The sequence below is a fragment of the Puntigrus tetrazona genome, chromosome 11 (assembly GCF_018831695.1).
Source record: "Puntigrus tetrazona isolate hp1 chromosome 11, ASM1883169v1, whole genome shotgun sequence".
NCBI classification, from domain to species: Eukaryota; Metazoa; Chordata; class Actinopteri; order Cypriniformes; family Cyprinidae; genus Puntigrus; species Puntigrus tetrazona.
This window is the reverse complement of record NC_056709.1, coordinates 12,388,511-12,407,125: the sequence shown is the minus strand read 5'-3', so window position 1 is coordinate 12,407,125 and position 18,615 is coordinate 12,388,511. Positions and strand designations below refer to the sequence as shown.

General features: G+C 35.9%; 2 protein-coding genes across 2 annotated transcripts in view; both read right to left on the bottom strand.

Moving 5' to 3' along the window:
- LOC122353861 (G protein-coupled receptor 137Ba-like) overlaps nt 1–18,615 on the bottom strand; it is a 1,117,577-nt gene that overhangs the window by 462,996 nt on the left and 635,966 nt on the right. The window lies entirely within an intron of this gene.
- Nucleotides 1–18,615, bottom strand: part of sptbn1 (spectrin, beta, non-erythrocytic 1) — a 91,331-nt gene that overhangs the window by 59,318 nt on the left and 13,398 nt on the right. Inside the window, 1 exon segment of the mRNA XM_043251710.1 lies at nt 5,005–5,217. Coding sequence (XP_043107645.1) covers nt 5,005–5,149 — 145 coding nt within the window. The 5' untranslated portion in view covers nt 5,150–5,217.

The window sequence follows — 18,615 nt, the reverse complement described above, 5'->3', positions numbered from 1 at the left end:
TGTTAATCCATATCAAACCTGTAAGAGGAATGCTGTTGCACCAGTAGATTAATATCAGGGTTTTTCCTAATCAATAGCAGTATTTTTACACGAATTCACGCTCTGTGTGCAAACCGACCGCGAAGGCGAAGGGTGAGCCGCTCGAATGCAGATCCCACAAATGTATTTCAGATGTGTTGTTTTTCACTCATAGCGGGAGAAACGTATGTAAGTGCGTGTTTCTGTTGGCACCGAGACAATCGCTCCTTTGGCAAGTCAACGAAGGCGCAATTTTCGGGCAAAATTTCACATGATGCTTCGCTGTGATCTTACAAACATACTTGCACAATCCCACAATTCCAGCGGGGGCCTGTTGTAACGCAACACAACCGCTCTCGTTTGACGCCGAGCTCGAATGTGCTGATTTCAGCAGAGCGGATCCGTCTAACAGCCCATAATGTCTGGATACTGCGTGTTTCTAAGTATGACGATGATCTAATGCGTTTATAAAGCGGGGTGAGTTCACAGACATCTGGCCGACAAACTCGGCGAAGGAAGGAAGGAGGAAAGACAGGGGGTCTGTGGGTGTTTCCTTTGTATTATGAGATGAAGAACCATACAAACACGCAGCCCAGGACATTCCACAACTCAGACTTCATCCTACAATTACATTTGATGAACCGCTCTCTGCTGCTCGGGGAAATATTTTGCTCAGCATATGAGCTATCAGTCTGGCGGCAAGAAGCAATGCGATCTGTTGAAGGAAAAAAAAAAAAATCACAATAACTCGAACTTTAGAAAGAGAAACCTTTCAGGAGAAACACCTGAACCCCAAATAGAAACACAGCTGAGAAGACGCTCCTAATTACAGCGTAAGGACGAGCAGGATATCCAAGTGAGTTTTGCTCGCCGGAGCAGCAGTCACTCGAGCGGACCGACGGCCAGCTCATTTATTTTTCACGACACCTGTCAATAATTTAGATGCTCGCGTTTCATTGGTGGAATACTAGTACGCTGCCCCACAAAGCAATACTTGACAAAACCCTGAGTGTGTGGGAGAAACTAAGCAACCGAAGGCCCTTGATTAATTATTCATGACGACAGCATTAATTCTGTACCCGAAGCCCAATATGTTACACAATAAAGATGCAAACCTTTATCTATCTGCGCAGCTAACCACCTAATAACTACCTACCCAATTAAGTACCTATCTACCCAACAATCCATCTACCAAACTATCTACCCAACTATCCATCTGCTAAACTATCTACCCATTTATCTCTCTACACAAATACCTATCTATCTGCCAAACTATCCATCTGCTCAACTACCCACCCGTCGATATATAACTCTATCTACCCAACCATTTACATAACTATCTATCTACCCACCCACCTATCCATTCACCAAACTATTTACGCATCTGTCTACCTACTCAACCACTCATTCAACTTTCTAACCATTCATCTACTCAAATATCCATCCTCCCAACTATCTACCCAACTACCCATCAGCTATCCATCAATCTGTCCATCCAACTATCCATCAAACTATTTACATAACTATCTATTTACCCACCCAACTATTAATCTATCTACACAAAAATCCATCTATCTACCCAAACATATTCCCATTTTTCCATCTACTCAACTATCCACCCAACTATTTATCTAGTTATTCATTCTTCTATTTCTATTTATCCAACTGTGTATCTACCCAATAATCCAAGCTACTTTTCTATCTACCCGATTATATATGTTCCCAACTACCCAACCAGCTATCCCATCTAGCCAACTATCTACCCACCCATCTGTCTATCTATCTATCTATCTATCTGTCTATCTATCTATCTATCTATCTATCTATCTATCTATCTATCTATCCATCTATCTCCTAATGACTATAGTAAATGTCTGCAGAGGTCACAGAGTTGAAACAAAGTGTCAGAATCAATCTGTGATAATTCCCACACATGCTCGAGTTTGGAGGGAAGAGACCAGGTTTAACACAATTAAGAGGACGGTTTTGCCTCAATCTGGCGCCCCTGGGCCACGGGCTGGCGGGGAGGGCCCTATGTCGGAGCACGGGCCCCTCTCATGCTCCAGCACATGGTCCACATTAGTGTGGTATGCCGACTGCTGCCGGGGGGATTCCTGACTTATCAGACCTCTGGGAGCGAATCGTGCCGGTGTGATATCTGACTTCCCATCTGAGCCCATGACAGTCTGATGAGACAGCAGAGAGCAAACACCACTCTTATTCTATTAAAAGAGATTTTCTGCTGCTAAATAATTAAATGTAAACGTAAACTACACCGTCTGAGGAAAATATGAGTTTTGCTTACTAATGGAAAGATCCTAGCCGATGTCAGAAGCAAAGTAAACAAGAATAAAAAATTGTGCAAAATAAAATATTTAAAATATTAAATATTAAATATTTCCTCTAAATATTTCCTCCTGAAACATAACCTTAAATTAAATAGACTGTTTTTCACTAGCTAAACTGTCACTAGTTTACTGGTGTAGTGTGTTATTTCTAGTTTTAGTTGCAATTAACTTCCATAAACAGAAAATATTTGACTGAAACACTAAAATAAATATTTTTAGGTTTGGTTGAATAGATTTGGATGGCTGAAAAAAAAAAAAAAAAAATATATATATATATATATATATATATATATATATATATATATATATATATATATATATATATATATATATATATATATATATATATACATAAACTGCCCAATTACAAAAATGTAATGGCTGATTTCTTTTCAGTTTTGGGCTTTTTATTGTTAACTAAAAAAACTAAAGACGAAATATAATACAATATAAATATTGACTGAAAAATGAACCTGAACAAAAAAATATAAATAACTAAAATAACACATTTAAGTGTGCATTTGCTAAATAGAAATAACTAAAAACAAACTCAATTGTAACTAAAACTAAATGAAATGCAAACAGTAATGTAATAAAAACTAAAAATGAATTCAGTGAAATCAACTAAAATTAAAACGTAAACATAAAAATATAAGCTAATTCCAAGTATTAACAAAAACTATAATAGAGCTAAACAGAGTTCACTGCTATTGGTGGGATGAGAAGATAGTCCCGCCCCCAAATCACGTCACCGGCTGACCTAACGTCGCCTGCATCGGGTCAAAGCATTCAGAAGGAGTCAGCATTTCAAAGCACTGAGGAAATCAGCGTGTGACTTTCAGTGAATATTAAACAGGCTGAGAACTGAGCACTTTACCTCACGCATCTCTTTCCTGAGCGTTATTCCCGCGTCCGTGATACCGAATGAGTAGGAGAGAGCGAGGGCGGCGTATGCTCTGCTGCCCAGGAATGCAGGAAAACACAATCACGTGAAACGTAGGATGCTTACTGGAATGCTGGGGCCTTTTTACAACTCCAGAAACCGTTTGTGGTTTTTGGCAACGAGAGAGAGAGAGAGAGGAAGAGATTTTATATTTCTGTTTTATGTTCCATCTTTCTCGGTCCTGAAGTCCAGGCCCGCTCGTTCATTAAAGTCGATCTGTTTAAGCTCCGCCACCCCGAGAGAGAATAACAGCCCGGCTCCTCTCGGCCGCTCATAAACAACATCACACCTCTGTAAACACGGACGCTTGGAGAACATGACGGAAAACAGAGGAGGGAAATATGCTGCTGTCATCCAACATATTATGGGAATAAATCATACGAAGGCAGAAATACAGTGAAACCCCGCGGTGAGAATTATAGAGAGGTCTTAGTGTCCTAATTAAAGCCCGAACCCATCCCGAGGAAGGCCAAATGAACCAAATCAATACTTTTGCATCAGCGAGGATGCATTAAATTGATCAAAAGCGACGGTTTAAGACATTCGGAACGTTGCAAAGGATTTCTGTTTCCAATAAATGGCGCTGTTTTGAAATTTCTAATCATCAAGCAATCGCGAAAAATAAAACTTTGCATGATTTCTATCAACACTGGTAATAATCAGAAAGGTTAAATCATTTCTGAAAGAAAAGGCAACACTGGAGGCTGGAAATGCAGCTTTGATCACACGAATAAATGGGATTTTAATAGAGATTCACATAGAAAACTGTTCTTTAAAACTGTATAATAATAATAATACACAATATTGCTAAGTTTGCAGTATATTGGATCAAATCAGTGCAGCCATGGTGATTTTTTTAAACCACAAAATTAGAGAAATTAAAATTAAATATTAAATTATTTAGTTTTAGTTTTATTATTGCATGATTTCACAAAAAGTTGACAATGAAACCAGATTATTGTACAAAAATAAAAATAAAATAAAATAATTTCAGTCATTTTTGGCCTAGTTAAAATGCCTCAAAATGCTTAATATGGATTACTATTATTCACAATGAAACCGTACAAAATGAAATGAAAATAAAATAGTATTAAATTTGGAAATGGGAATTTCGGTAATTTGGGTTTGGTAAAAACTCACTTTCGCAGAATGCATCGTATGGATTACTATTCATTAAAGGCCACTGCAAAAAGGTGCTTTTAGTTCATCAGAGGCATGTCGTTCGTTTAGGAAACTCTTCCGACATCAGCATCTATAGGAAATGCATTAAAAATGGAACTCGTGAATAAAACATCGTCCATCTCCGTATTGATTTTATGTAACGTGTAGAGTTTCCTGTACGAGGCACAAGGGCCTCCCGAGTCGGTCTGTGGGCTCGAGGGCCTCGCTGTGAATCAGAAGCGGTGTGGGAGCTTCAGGAGGAGCAGAGAAAGTGTGAACCTCCGCCCGCGCTCTTTCTGCTCTCCCACACAGCTAATCACAGCGTGTCACCAGCGAGTGGGCGGCACGTTATCGAGCGCTAGTTACGGCTTTTCAGAGCCAAAAAGCGCGGCTAGGAACAATCCACTTCTGCTGATAATAATTACCTCTCTTGGTTTTTAACTACAGCTTCCCGAAAGAAGGTCGCGCGCGTCCATTAAAAGCCGCTTTGTCAGCTAGCGTCATCGCGGATGGACTTTGAGATGTTCTGCTCACCTGCCAGAGCCTTGATGCGCGAGCGCTCGAATAACCGGGCCGAGCTGTTCTCGTTGTCCCACTCGTCATCCCAGCGGTTGTTGACGCTGTCCTGGTACTGCTGCTGGATGTCCATGTGGTCGAATTCTGCGGCTACCGTCGTCATCCTGACCTCTGACCTTTCGCCTTTTCACACTACACACTTCCTCATGGGCGGCTTCCTCTGAAGCCCTGCTGGAAGAGACGGAGGGTCAAAGGTCAATACGGTTAGGGAGCGTTACAGTTCAAGTACAAGTATATGAAATTAGTAGATATGTAACTAAATTTGGGAGATAATTTGCTAGAATCTTGTGCAATGGATTTAAATGAGATAACATTTCATTAAACTGATTTTTATATATATATACACATATACACACATATATATACACATATATATATATATATACACATATACACACACACACACACACACATATATATATATACAAACATACACACACACATATATATATATATATATATATATATATATATATATATATATATATATATATATATATATATATATATATATATTACTGCTATAACTCACGATTAATAGCATCCAAAATAAACATTTTTGCTTACATAATATGTGTGTAAACTGTGTATATTTATTATGTATATAAAAATACACACACATATATCTAGAAAATATTTACATGTATATATTTATATTTAGATAATTTATATAAATGAATAAATATACCATAGCATATTTTTCTGAACTATTTTCCAACATATTCCACAGCACATACACATATATTATGTAAACTTTTATTTTGGATGCGATTAATATATATATATATATATATATATATATATATATATATATATATATATATATATATATATATATATATATATATATATATATTATAATTTATAATATATGTATAGATATATATATATATAATATTAAAATTATAAATTATTAAAAATACATTATAATTTTTATAATATTTCTTAAGATGAGTAAAAGAGAAAAGAAGGCAACAGTGATCTAATTTTAATTAAAAAAAATCATTCATTTGGAATAACATGCACTGATAAAGTTCAAAACAAGACCAGGTAAGTGTCTCATGAAAGTAAAAATAAATATTAAACTCAAGTTAAAAAAAATGTAAAAAAACACAAATATTTTTCCCTCTTATCTGTGACTCAGAAACACACCTGTGATCAGGGAAAGAGTGTCTAAATAAGTCTTAAATCGTTCGCTCTGCACTGCTGACCTTTGCAAAGAGACAGCACTTATTTCCCATCAACCCATCCTCCCTCTCCATCTTAAGACAGCTGCTTCATCAATCTCAGGTCTGCTTTATCTTTATGCGTTAAGGACGTACTGCCACCTTTTGGACGCCCCCAGAACTGCCCCGTAACGTCACACAACCCATGGACAAGCACAATCATGTGGCGTTCCTCAGCCATGAGATAACTGATATCCGTGACAGGCCAGGCAGCTACTGGCACAACTACAATAGCGTGTGTTTTCCCCGCCAGGACTTCCTCCCGCAGCATTCAGCGCGGTGCTCCTAATTGAAATCAGCAGTCCGTTTTCAGATGCATGAGTGCGTCTCAGCGCGGTCACATCAAGCACGTACTTTCTTTCACATGTGCGTGATTCGCTCTAAAGGATCAGCAGGTTATGATGCTCAAAAACACCCATGCAAAATTTATTGGCATTGCTTTTCGCTGAGAAAGCATGGAGTAAGTTACTGTATGTAATGTTTATCTTTCTGAACGCTACCATAAGGATTCGTTGTACAAAATAGAGCATGTTTTTGCTTTTTAAAAATATTATTTTATTGTACTTTTGTCATTTGCAGTTTTTTTGTTTAATGCAAATATGTGTGTGTATTATATAAATATTATATTAAATATATTAGATCTCATTTTGAGAATTACAGTAAAGAATGAGATTATTAAGTCTAATTTTTATTATTAACTTTCAAAACTTATTAATATTAGTTAATATTACCTTAATTCTGAACTTGTTAATGAATTTTTCATTTAAAGAGTTTACAATAAAACCCAGAAAATATACCAGGAAAGCAAATGTAAATATTGACAAAAGTTTAATAAAATAAAAAAATAATTTAAAACTATTTTATTTGATAAAAAAAAATAAATAAATAAATAAATATTTGGTCCATTGGTGTATTTTATTTTATTTTATTTTATAAGTAGTGTTAGTATGTTTTTGTCATTTTTGATGTTATATAAAAAAAAAAAAATTCTGTTTTATTTAAATTATTTTAAACTATGTTTGTAATGCAATAATGTTTGTTTCAGTTAACAATAAAAACACTGATTAGTTTGGATGTCATGCAAAGGTCTTCAAAAAAAAAAAACCCAAAAACTTTAGGTTAAATATTAATTACAGTATTCACTGCTATGTAAAAGATGCAGAAACGCACAAACGAAACTAAAACACATCGTCTTCCGGTGAAAACACGAGAGGTGGAGTTTATCTTTCTAATTGCTACCATAAGGCTTCGGTTGTAGAAAAGCGAGCGTGCGGCTGTGCTCCTGTGAGATGTTTTTTCTTCAAATACCTCCCACGTAAGCGGCGCGGTGCTAAAGCCTCATGGTACGAGCGCTTCTCAAGAAACGCAGAGTTTCCAGGGCACTTTCGTCGTGAGAGTAACACCCGTGTCCCAGAAACTGCTAGCGGCGGTCTACTAAATATAACCGCGCCGCTGGGACGGGCTTTTTTACTTCTGAAGAGCTCAGAGATTGGGCTTCGGAGCGAGTACTCCAGAAGAACCACAACCCAGATGACACAGAAAGCAAGGACAACGAGATCAAAACAATGTCACACTGACATGACGACGCTAATACGCTGCTTTTATACTGTGTGGAACTGAACTACAATGTTTGGATGCTATGTTATTTATAAAAAAAATAAAAAATAAATAAATATAAATATATATACACACACATTATATATATATATATATATATATATATATATATATATATATATATATATATATATATATTTTTTTAATATTTTATAAATATATATATATATATATATATATATATATATATATATATATATATATATATATATATATATATATATATATATATATATGTGTGTGTGTGTGTGTGTGTGTGTATATATATATATTTTTATATATATATATATATATTTTAATATAAAAATTATATATATATATATATATATATATATATATATATATATATATATATATATATATATATATATATATATATAAATAAATTATAAATATATATAAATTATATATATTTTTCCATGGTATCACACACAAAATATTCCATACCGGTGGGAAATACAGGCTGTAAAAGGTATAAATAAATTCTGATGGATTCTAACATATATTCAAATGTAAAATAGTTTGTTTAAATTGTATATCTCACAAATTTTCCATGCTTCATTTTTTTCTGTTTTCCTGTATTTTTAAACAAATAAACGCATAAAGCGAGAACAGGAGTAAAGATTTAATCATTTTTTTGGGAGGGAAATGCTGTATATATACACTAGAAATGTCACCTTACAATCAATTTCATATTAAATTTTTTTTTTTTTAGTTTTTCTGTATAGCTTCAATTAATTTTTTTATTGGTATTTTACTACTTTGAGCAGTATTAGCATGTGTTTTTGTAATTTTTATTTAATCTTTATGGCCTCATTTTATTTTGTATTATTTTCCATTTCATTTTAATTTTTAGGTTTTTGTTTTAAAAAAAAAAAAAAAAAAAAAAAAACATTCTGTACGGCATTCATTTTTTATTTCAGTTAAAGTCGTTTTAGTATAATTTTAATCATTTTTATTAGTTTTTGTTTAGCTTGAATTAATTTTTTATTTCTGTATTTGATTTTTAGCAATTCAACCTGTTAAGTCAAAATATATTTAAGTCATCTAATAATGATATTTTATTTCTGATTTATTTAAATTAATAATTGTTGGGAAAATGCTCCATTTCTTCACGTTAATAATTTTTTTTTTCATTTTAGAAACAAAAACATAGTACTTTGGGTTAAATACTAATGAAATACAGCATTTATTATAATGCCACCTGACACCCTTTCTAAATCATTTTAAGGCTCGCAAGTACGTGACTCAAGGTTGAAATCATCCCGAGGATCTGAGCGCAATATTTGTCTGAAAGCTGATCTGGGAGACAGCTAAGACCGGGCTTTATAATCGAGCTAACGCTAACACAGGTTTATGCGAGTGTCAGCATCGTGTGTGTGTTTGTTTCCGCCCATACTGCTGAGGTCAAAGCTAGCGCTAGCATGTACGAAGAGCCGCGCTAGTCTTGTCTGCAGAGCTTTTTATAGCAGCGGGACTGGCACACACCCAGAGGCTGCTGGGACAAACTGCATTAAAGCACAGCGGAGATGGACCGAGAGAGAGAGAGAGAGAGAGAAAACAACACGGGTAGCATTTCAGATCATATTAAAAAAAAAAAAGTGCTTTCAAATGTACTTCCAGGGGCATTTTGACCTCTTTAAGGGTAACTTTTTAGAATTAACTCATTAAAATGTGTTTTATGTCAAATATTTACATGACTTTAAAGCAGATACGTCAACCATAACACTGTTAAAAATAAAAAACAACAACAAAAGCCATCAAAATCGCAACAGAAGCCATCATTTATGTTATTTATACAGAAAAAAAATGCATAACTTAAATAGCGTATGAATTAAAAGCAGCTCTTGATATTGTAACAATGGTTATTAATATCAATGCTGGGAAAAACCATTTTCGCTGCAGACAAAAACAAGCTAGGAATCATTTTCTTAGATGTAAATCAATCCTATACGCTGGTTATTTCCCTATAACGCAAAAAAACTAAATGGTTATTAAGTTGCGTGAAAAGGGCGAGCAAAGAACACTGAAGCAATGCAAAAAAAACCTGGAGTAATCACCAAAGCTGCAAAAATAAAACTCTTACACCTTTTCTGCATTTTTTTTTTGTTGATGACGACGAGATAATTTAAGTTTCAGTCAAAATACAGTCAGTGGCTATTTTTATATCCACCTTTTTTACGCGCATTATTGCATAAATATATGAAAAAAAAATACTGGATGGAAACGGCAACGGATGGAAAAATGCGCAGTAAAAAACAAAACAAAAAAACAAGTAGAATAAATTTCTTGTCCGGTAAGAAAACTTGCACAGAAACTATGATGGAAACACTTCACCCAAATTAATTAATGCACATCAAAAAACTCTGTGTGCGATATTTTCTACGATGATGAATAAAACGCCTCTGATTGGCCGTCGCGTTCATAAACACGAGCGATTGGTTATTGCGCTCGCCGCTGCACACCGCGGGTGAAAAGAAATGTTGCGCGACGTAAACAAATTACTGTACATCGAAACTGGCTTAAGAGCGTCCATTTCAGTTAAGATGCACCCTTCGAAGGCAGCTGTACTAGGTTTGCTCTTTCCGTCGGTCCTAATGATTATCTTTCGGATCTCTCTTCCTCTGAAAGGCCATTACAGTCTATTTCTCCCTCCATTTCTCTCCACAGATTCAATTAGCTGGTAAACAACATGAGGATCTTGTATCAGACCGCTCCGACGCTACGCCGCTGAACAATCTTCACAAACTGCTGAGCTAAATGAGATCAGATGCTATCGTTTTAAAACACGTGACTGCGTTACCTCCGTTTCAAAGCTGATTGGTTGTAACATGTCACGTGACCTATCCTGAGGCGTGGCCTCTTTCTGCTAAAATCACTTTTAAGTTTGGTTTGATAAAAGTCTCTAATGAACACCAAGGCTGCATTTATTTGACAAAATTACAGTAAAAAAAAAATTCTAATATTATTATTATTATATTATTAATTAAAAACGACTGCTTTCTATTTGAATTTTAATTTATTCTCGTAATTTATTCATTGCTCAAGAAATTATTAATTTAATTATTTGAGTCTTTTTCATCAACTTAATGTATCTTTGCTGAATAAAAGTCCCAATTTCTCCAAAAAGTTAAAAAAATTATTTTGAACATAATGCTGTCAAACAATTAATAGCGTTTTAATCAAGCCATCGATTAATCAAGTTTTTCTTTACGTTATATATGCATGTATAAAAAAAAATTATATGTAATATATAAACAACTTATTTTTCTTAAATATATACATAGGTGTTTGTGTTTGTATGTAAATAATAATACAGTACACACACATATATTATGTAAACAAAAACATATTAGAAATGCGATTAATTGTTAAATATAATTATAAAATATTTATTATAAATGCCATTTAGTAATTATAGATTATTATTATTATTATTATCATCTCTTTTTTTCTTGCATAAGTAAATATATATAATAAATAAATATATAATAATAAATTGCTATAAAAGCTTAAATAGATGTGGAATTTGACGAAGATCAGAAACCTTGGCATTTTTCGACTTGCCTATTAGCGGATGAGCTTTGTAAACATATTTAGAAAAGCTTTAAAAGCTTTTCAAGCAGCCGGCCCTGAGACTCACGTCCCGGATCGATGGCGTGTTAAAACCAAAATGGATGCCATCAGAGCGATTGTGACGATCAGCAGTGAGCTCATTAGTTACGGCTCTCTCCGGCTCCATTTGGCCGCCGGTGTTTCCGCCCACCCCATCATCTGCAGGAAACGAGCGCTGGGGATGCGGACGGACACTGCGACCCTCACAAATGCCCTCTTTCATTTGTTCTTTGCCCCCCGTGAGCTGGAAAAGACCGAAGCCCCTCTGAGAGACGCAGCAAAGCAGCTATTATGAAAGAGTACGGGTCCGGAAACTTCCGCTCGGGCCCGAAGAGTTTCTCAGGAACAAACGACCCCTGCTCGGCGAAGCGAGAGATATGGGCCAGTAAACGGGCCTTCGATATGACAGCCTTGTTCTTTAGGGGCCAAGGATCACGACGGGAGACGCGCAAAAGCTCCGCGATGCTCGTCGGATTGAAATCGTTTAAAATAAAAATCGAGGCTGGTTGCGACCTCCAGCAGGGGGCGGCGGAGCACGGAAACAAAGAGCGGCCTAATACTAATGAATGTGCGCTTCACAGAGATTTGGAGAGGCCGGATCTGCAGGGGGAACGTCTGAAGGGATGTCATGAAGGGCTTTAGCTTGTGTGACCCAGATGGCAGCTGTAAAAACACGAGTATCTGATCAACACGTCAGTGTGGATTTACTATCATGCACGTGGGGTGAAGCTGGCTAAGCCCAAATCGAATAAAAACACAGAAATAATATTAAATAATACACAAAGTATTGCAGAAACGTTTGGGGACGCTGTTTACATTTTTTGTCATTATTATAATTTATTTTTTATTTGTATTCTCATTAATGTAATGTATTTTTTGCATATTTTAGGACCTATAAAAAATATATATATATATAAAATAAAAAAGGACCTATAAATTTTTTTTTTTTGATAAAATAAAAAAATCTTTGTTTGTTGATTGAATTGTGACATTTGTATTCTCATTCATGTATAAATGTGCAAATACATTTGTGCATGTTTTAGGACCTTAGTTTTTGGATTTTTTGGACTGTGATATTCATCCAATTCAAATACATTTTTTTAAACGATTAATCTAGCAGAGCTTATAAATCATGATTGTTTATTTATATAATTTGCATAATAATTGTGGGATAAAATAATAGCACAACAAATATTTGAAAAAGTCCTGAAAACCTAATGAAAATGATAAATAAATAATGCAAAATGTATTTTTTTTTTTTTTCTGTGATTTGGCGCTGAACTGTGAGACAGACGTGTTTTTGATTTCTTCACACGAGCAGAGCTTCATTTCTAAACGCTGATGTGTGAATCTCCATGGCAGCCAGCGTCCTTGGAAACCTCGGTGTTTCCAAATGAGTGAAAGAGCCTCATTGTGCGGAAAGGCATCAAACTCCGGCACAATGCAGCTTTTTCTCATTGTCACATAAAGCTGTCTGGACCGTGTTAATGTGTTTCTCTGTGAGTCTGCGCATCTCTGAAAGCATGAGCGTTTCATAACAGCTCGATTCTGTGAGTTCATCCTCTGTGAATGTCACACAGAACGTGAATATTTTAAGTCCACATGCATTATTTACTGTACGAGGAGGGAAATTCTTTCACAGAATAATACTTCAACTTTCACACCACCGCAGTTTCTGCCACTGTGATACGAACATAAATGTCTAACAGTGACGCTTTCTTTGTCTAAAACGGTAATAATTATAGTAAAGGATGGTATTTTGGCAGAAAGTGTGGTTACCATGGAGATATTTGTACGGGAGCTGCTCTCACAGACTGCAGGCCCGAATGCGTGGGACAGTACTGAGATCTGCTGCACAATGTGTTGCCTAGGTTACGCTGACATTACACTGCCCCGCTGATGGACGAGTGGGATGAATCTTGCATTCTGCTGAAGCCCTCCACCCCGATACAGCCCACGCACGCATTACACACACTAACCCCCCCCCCAAATACAGCCCACGTACACACACGCACACACTCCACCCTGATACAGCACATGCACACACACACACACACACACACACACAATCCACCCCAATACAGTCCATGCGTTCACCTAACCAAAACTCCAACCTGATACAGCCCTTGCATGCACACACACACACACACACACACACTACCCCCGATACAGCCTCTGAACAAACATACACCCATTCCACCCCGGTACAGCCCACTCACACACTAAACCCCCGATACAGCCCATGAACACGCACACCCACCCACCCTGGTACAGCCCACGCATGCACACACCCACACTCCACCCTGATATAGTCCTCACACACAAACACATTCCACCCCGATACGGTCCACACATGCATTACACGCACTAACCCCCCCAAATACAGCCCACATACGCACACGCACACACTCCATCCTGATACAGCCCTTGCATGCACACACACACACACACACACACACACACACACACTACCCCTGATACAGCCTCTGAACACACATACACACATTCCACCCCGATACAGCCCATGAACACGCACACCCACCCACCCTGGTACAGCCCACGCATGCACACACCCACACTTCACCCTGATATAGCCCTCACACACAAACACATTCCTCCCCGATACGGTCCACACACACCTGCACTCCACCCTGATATAGCCCACGCACACTCACACACAAACACACTCCAAACCAATATAACCCACTCGCACACTAAAACCAGATACAGCCCATGAACATGCACACACACACTCCACCCCGATACACCACATGCAAGGACACACACACAAACTCCACTCCAATACAGCCCACAAACACACACACTCCACCCCAATACAGCCAACGCACACACACTCCGCTTTGATACAGCCAACGCACAAACACTCCACCCCGATACACTCCATGCAAACACACACATACTCCAACCTGATACAGCCCACACAATCCAACCCGTTTCAGCACACACACTCCACCCCAATACAGCCCACGTACCCACACACACTCAACCCCGATACAACTCGCGTACACTCACACACTCCCTCTCGATACAGCCCACACACACACACTCCACCCCGATACAGCCCACACACCACGATACAGACCCCCCCCAAAACACACACTCCACCCCAACATTTTTTTGATGTGACGGTCCAAACGAACCGAACAGAAAGCCGTGTTTAAAAAGACATACACAAGCACGTCCTGAACCTTGGGCTAACTGTATTGCTGCATCACTAACACTCACACACACCGCAGCATCTCACTGCAGAAGCCCTAGGAGCCGAACGCTCGTCAAACGGCCGACGCGCTGCTATGCGTGGCATGCAGCCTGGCGCTGGCGAAGCTGAAACATGCGTGCTTCTGTACGTCCGACACACCGGTCAGCGGCCAGCTGTGAGAGTCTGGGTGTGTTCAGATGCCTTTCCAAAGCAGACGCTAAATAAATGACGGACAAACAGCCTGCGTTCGCTCATCATCATTTAACATTAATAACAATCGCATTTTTATAGAATAAATTAAAATACATTAAAACGCTAACAGTAAATCCCGTTTCTTCCGTAGATTATGAGGTTGCTAAGTAACAACGCGGCAAAGAGAGCGAATGTGAAGCTCCATCTGGTCTATATCTGGGCTGCAAAGAAGATTCTGGCTATCAGACAGAAGAAAGTGGGTCTGATCAGCAGCCAGAACTACACAACAGGTTATCATGACAGCAAAACGTCGTCAGTTCACATTAACACCAGTGACATGTACAGGATACTAATATTAGATCACCCTCCAAATCTGATACTCACAGCAGACAAAGAACTAAATTAACATCAATTATAATTATTTTACAAAAACAACGTCTGTCTAGGTAGTATAAATGATAAATTATTTCTTCAAAAAATAAGTGAAATTGATATTTGAAAATATAATATATATATATATATATATATATATATATATATATATATATATATATATATATATATATATATATATATATATATATATATATATATATATATATTTTTTTTTATCATTTAAAAATTATTTCTTTGATGCAGAAAACACGGACGCAATGTCAGATTTCAATTTAAAAGCGTAATGTGGCCTACAGTTTGCTATATGAACTATCATCTGTAAATATTAAGCCGCAAAACTCGATTCAAATATGAATCCTGCATGTTATTATTGGCAGAGACGTGTGGTTTCGTTTATTATTTTCTCAAAGTAACTTCACATGCATTTTTCCGTTTCGTTTCAGTAAAACTAGCGTCACATCATATACACACATATATTCATGACAACCCGTCAAAATAAAAGTTCGGTTTAGACATTGTTCCAAAAATATATTACTATTATTTAAAATAATGTATATGATATGCTCCTACTACCACTACTGTTTTAGAAAATTATAAAGCTTTATTTTTAAGTAATAATCACACAATATTTCTTTTTAACTTTAATAATAAATCCCAAAATAATAATAATTTACCGAAAAATAAAATGTGTTTAAAGTTTAATTACTGAAAGACTTTATTTAATTTTTACGTTTTTTAAGTTTGACTTCATTAATCAAAATAATGTTTTTTAATTAGCATGGAACACAGAAATGTACGTTTTTATTTTCATTATTTTAGGGGTCAATACCTTGTACACTCAAGCACATGAAAAACCACAAGCCATTAGGGACATAAAACAGACGTTAAAGCTTTCGCCAACCGCTAAAAGAGACACAATTAAACCCTGAGCGATGTTTGTAGCATTACGCCGGCGCCCTGCCAGACAGAGACGTTCCCACACTGGTGAGGAGAAACCAGGTATTTTTCAGGAATTATGAGACAAAAATAAACGCGAGTATTATTCTTGAGAGATTACCCCTCGTCTTTCCCTACGGAGGCCAGCTGGAGGAAAACAAGGACGCGTCCCTGAAGATCAAGAGGAAGCTGGGCACTTTAGAGAGGGTTAGTAAGTTCCCATGACTGACGTGATGGAGCGGACTCTTACAGCTTCTGGGAAAACATCCAGAGGAAAGCTCATTTTAGCTCCGCACTAGCATGATGTGAACTGCTTGATCTGAAGTGAATATGAACACTTAGGGAGAATTTACTACAAACTAATCATTTGCATGTTATTTGTATGATTGCTTTAAACCTTCATCTAAAATTGCCTTTTTTTTTGCATTTTTAATTATTATCTGTTTTATCATTATTTTCTAATCATGAATATATATATATATATATATATATATATATATATATATATATATATATATATATATATATATATATATTTTTTTTTTTTTTTCATTTTTTATGAATATTTAATACAATGTACTATAAAAATACAATTAATATATTTAAAGTGATATTTAATATTATCACTTTGTAATAATTTCATGAAATATATATATATTTTTACATGTATTTTTTTATAAATATTTAATACAATGAACTATAAAAAATACAATTAATATATTTAAAGTGATATTTAATATTATCACTTTGTAATATTTTTTTATTTTAATTATTGAAATAATAATTTGTAAGAATTATAAACAATTTTTTTATTTATGTTTTGGGGATAGTTTTTTGGGATTATTAAAATGCGACATATGTATATAACTTTTGTAACCGTTCGTTAGAAAACTACACTATACTGAACGAACAAAGCCATTTGTCATTCTTTTCACATGCATACTGTATTCCCCTTTCATCTCTCCTATAAATACGTGTCCGTTTAACTAATAAAACATAAATCATTTTAATTCAAACACTCAGATGCGAGTCCTGTTTGAGTTTCAGGACAAACTCACTCGCTGTGTCACCAGAGTTCAGTTTACAGAGGCACCGGGCCAAAAGATTTGATTATTATGTACTGTTTAGAGACGAGCATGTGAAACGCATGCAGCTAGCATGATATATGGCTAACAGATGTGAGGCGTCAGGAGAAAGTGAAGAAATCCCCTGCGCTCCGTCCAGGCCGTACGACGAGCGCAGGAACCTTGAATCAGCCAGCCGAAGCAGATACAGACGCTAACAAGCACAGGAAGAGTTCATTCAGGACTCTCGCAGGAAGCACAAATCACCAGCGAGATCTCTGCAAAAACACAACTGTTCCTATAAGAGGGTGCAGCTAATATCTGAACAACATAAGGACTCACACTTTCCACATTTTAATGCCTACAAACTCTCCTGATGTAAAGGAGAGAGAAAAATTCAATTAAATCATTCATTAAATAATAATGAATTAAAAAAATATTAAAATTGCGATAAATAAACTAGAATAAATATATATATATATATATGTGTGTGTGTGTGTGTGTGTGTGTGTGTGTGTGTGAATAAACAAATAAATAAAAAAAAATAAATAAACAATAATAAAATTAGAATAATAAAATAAGTAAATAAAATACAATACATTAATTAATAAATAATGACTAAATGACAATGACAAATTTAAAATACATAATAAATAAAAATAATATAAAGATACATTTATAAAAAATAAAAAAAACCCAACTAAATAAATCTTAGAAAAATAGATATATACCAAATGCATATTTTTCTAATGTATAAACTGTATAGTGATAGAGGTATGGACTGATTATTGTTCACTGGGCAGCGGGTGTTGGGTTGTTGTCAGATCCAAACACTCGTCTGTCTTTTGTCAGATCTCTGGAGACGCCATCAGCTCTGAATGTCATTATGACATCACTTCCTGAGGCCCATAGACTCTGGACAGTGTCTGCAGAGAGCCGCTCTGTTGGACAGATCGTCAGGCCAGAATAGGAGCTCATTGTGACTTCAATCTAAAGCAGAGACCAAAGGTTTCCCGGCAAACCTAAAATAGCTTCTGCACTCAGAGATGCGACGGAGTGAATCTTATGAAAACCCTTCGAGAACATGTTTAGGCCAAACCAAGCAAGGACTAAAATAGAAAGAAAGCAAATAAAATGTTATTATTCAAATACCCTTTACTATTTTATATATTCTAAACATTCTTATTAATTTTATTGTATTTATTAAAATAATTTTCATGCCAAAATTCAAAGAAATAAATTGTATTTTGTATTAATGTATATATAATATATGTCTTACATATATATATATATATATATATAT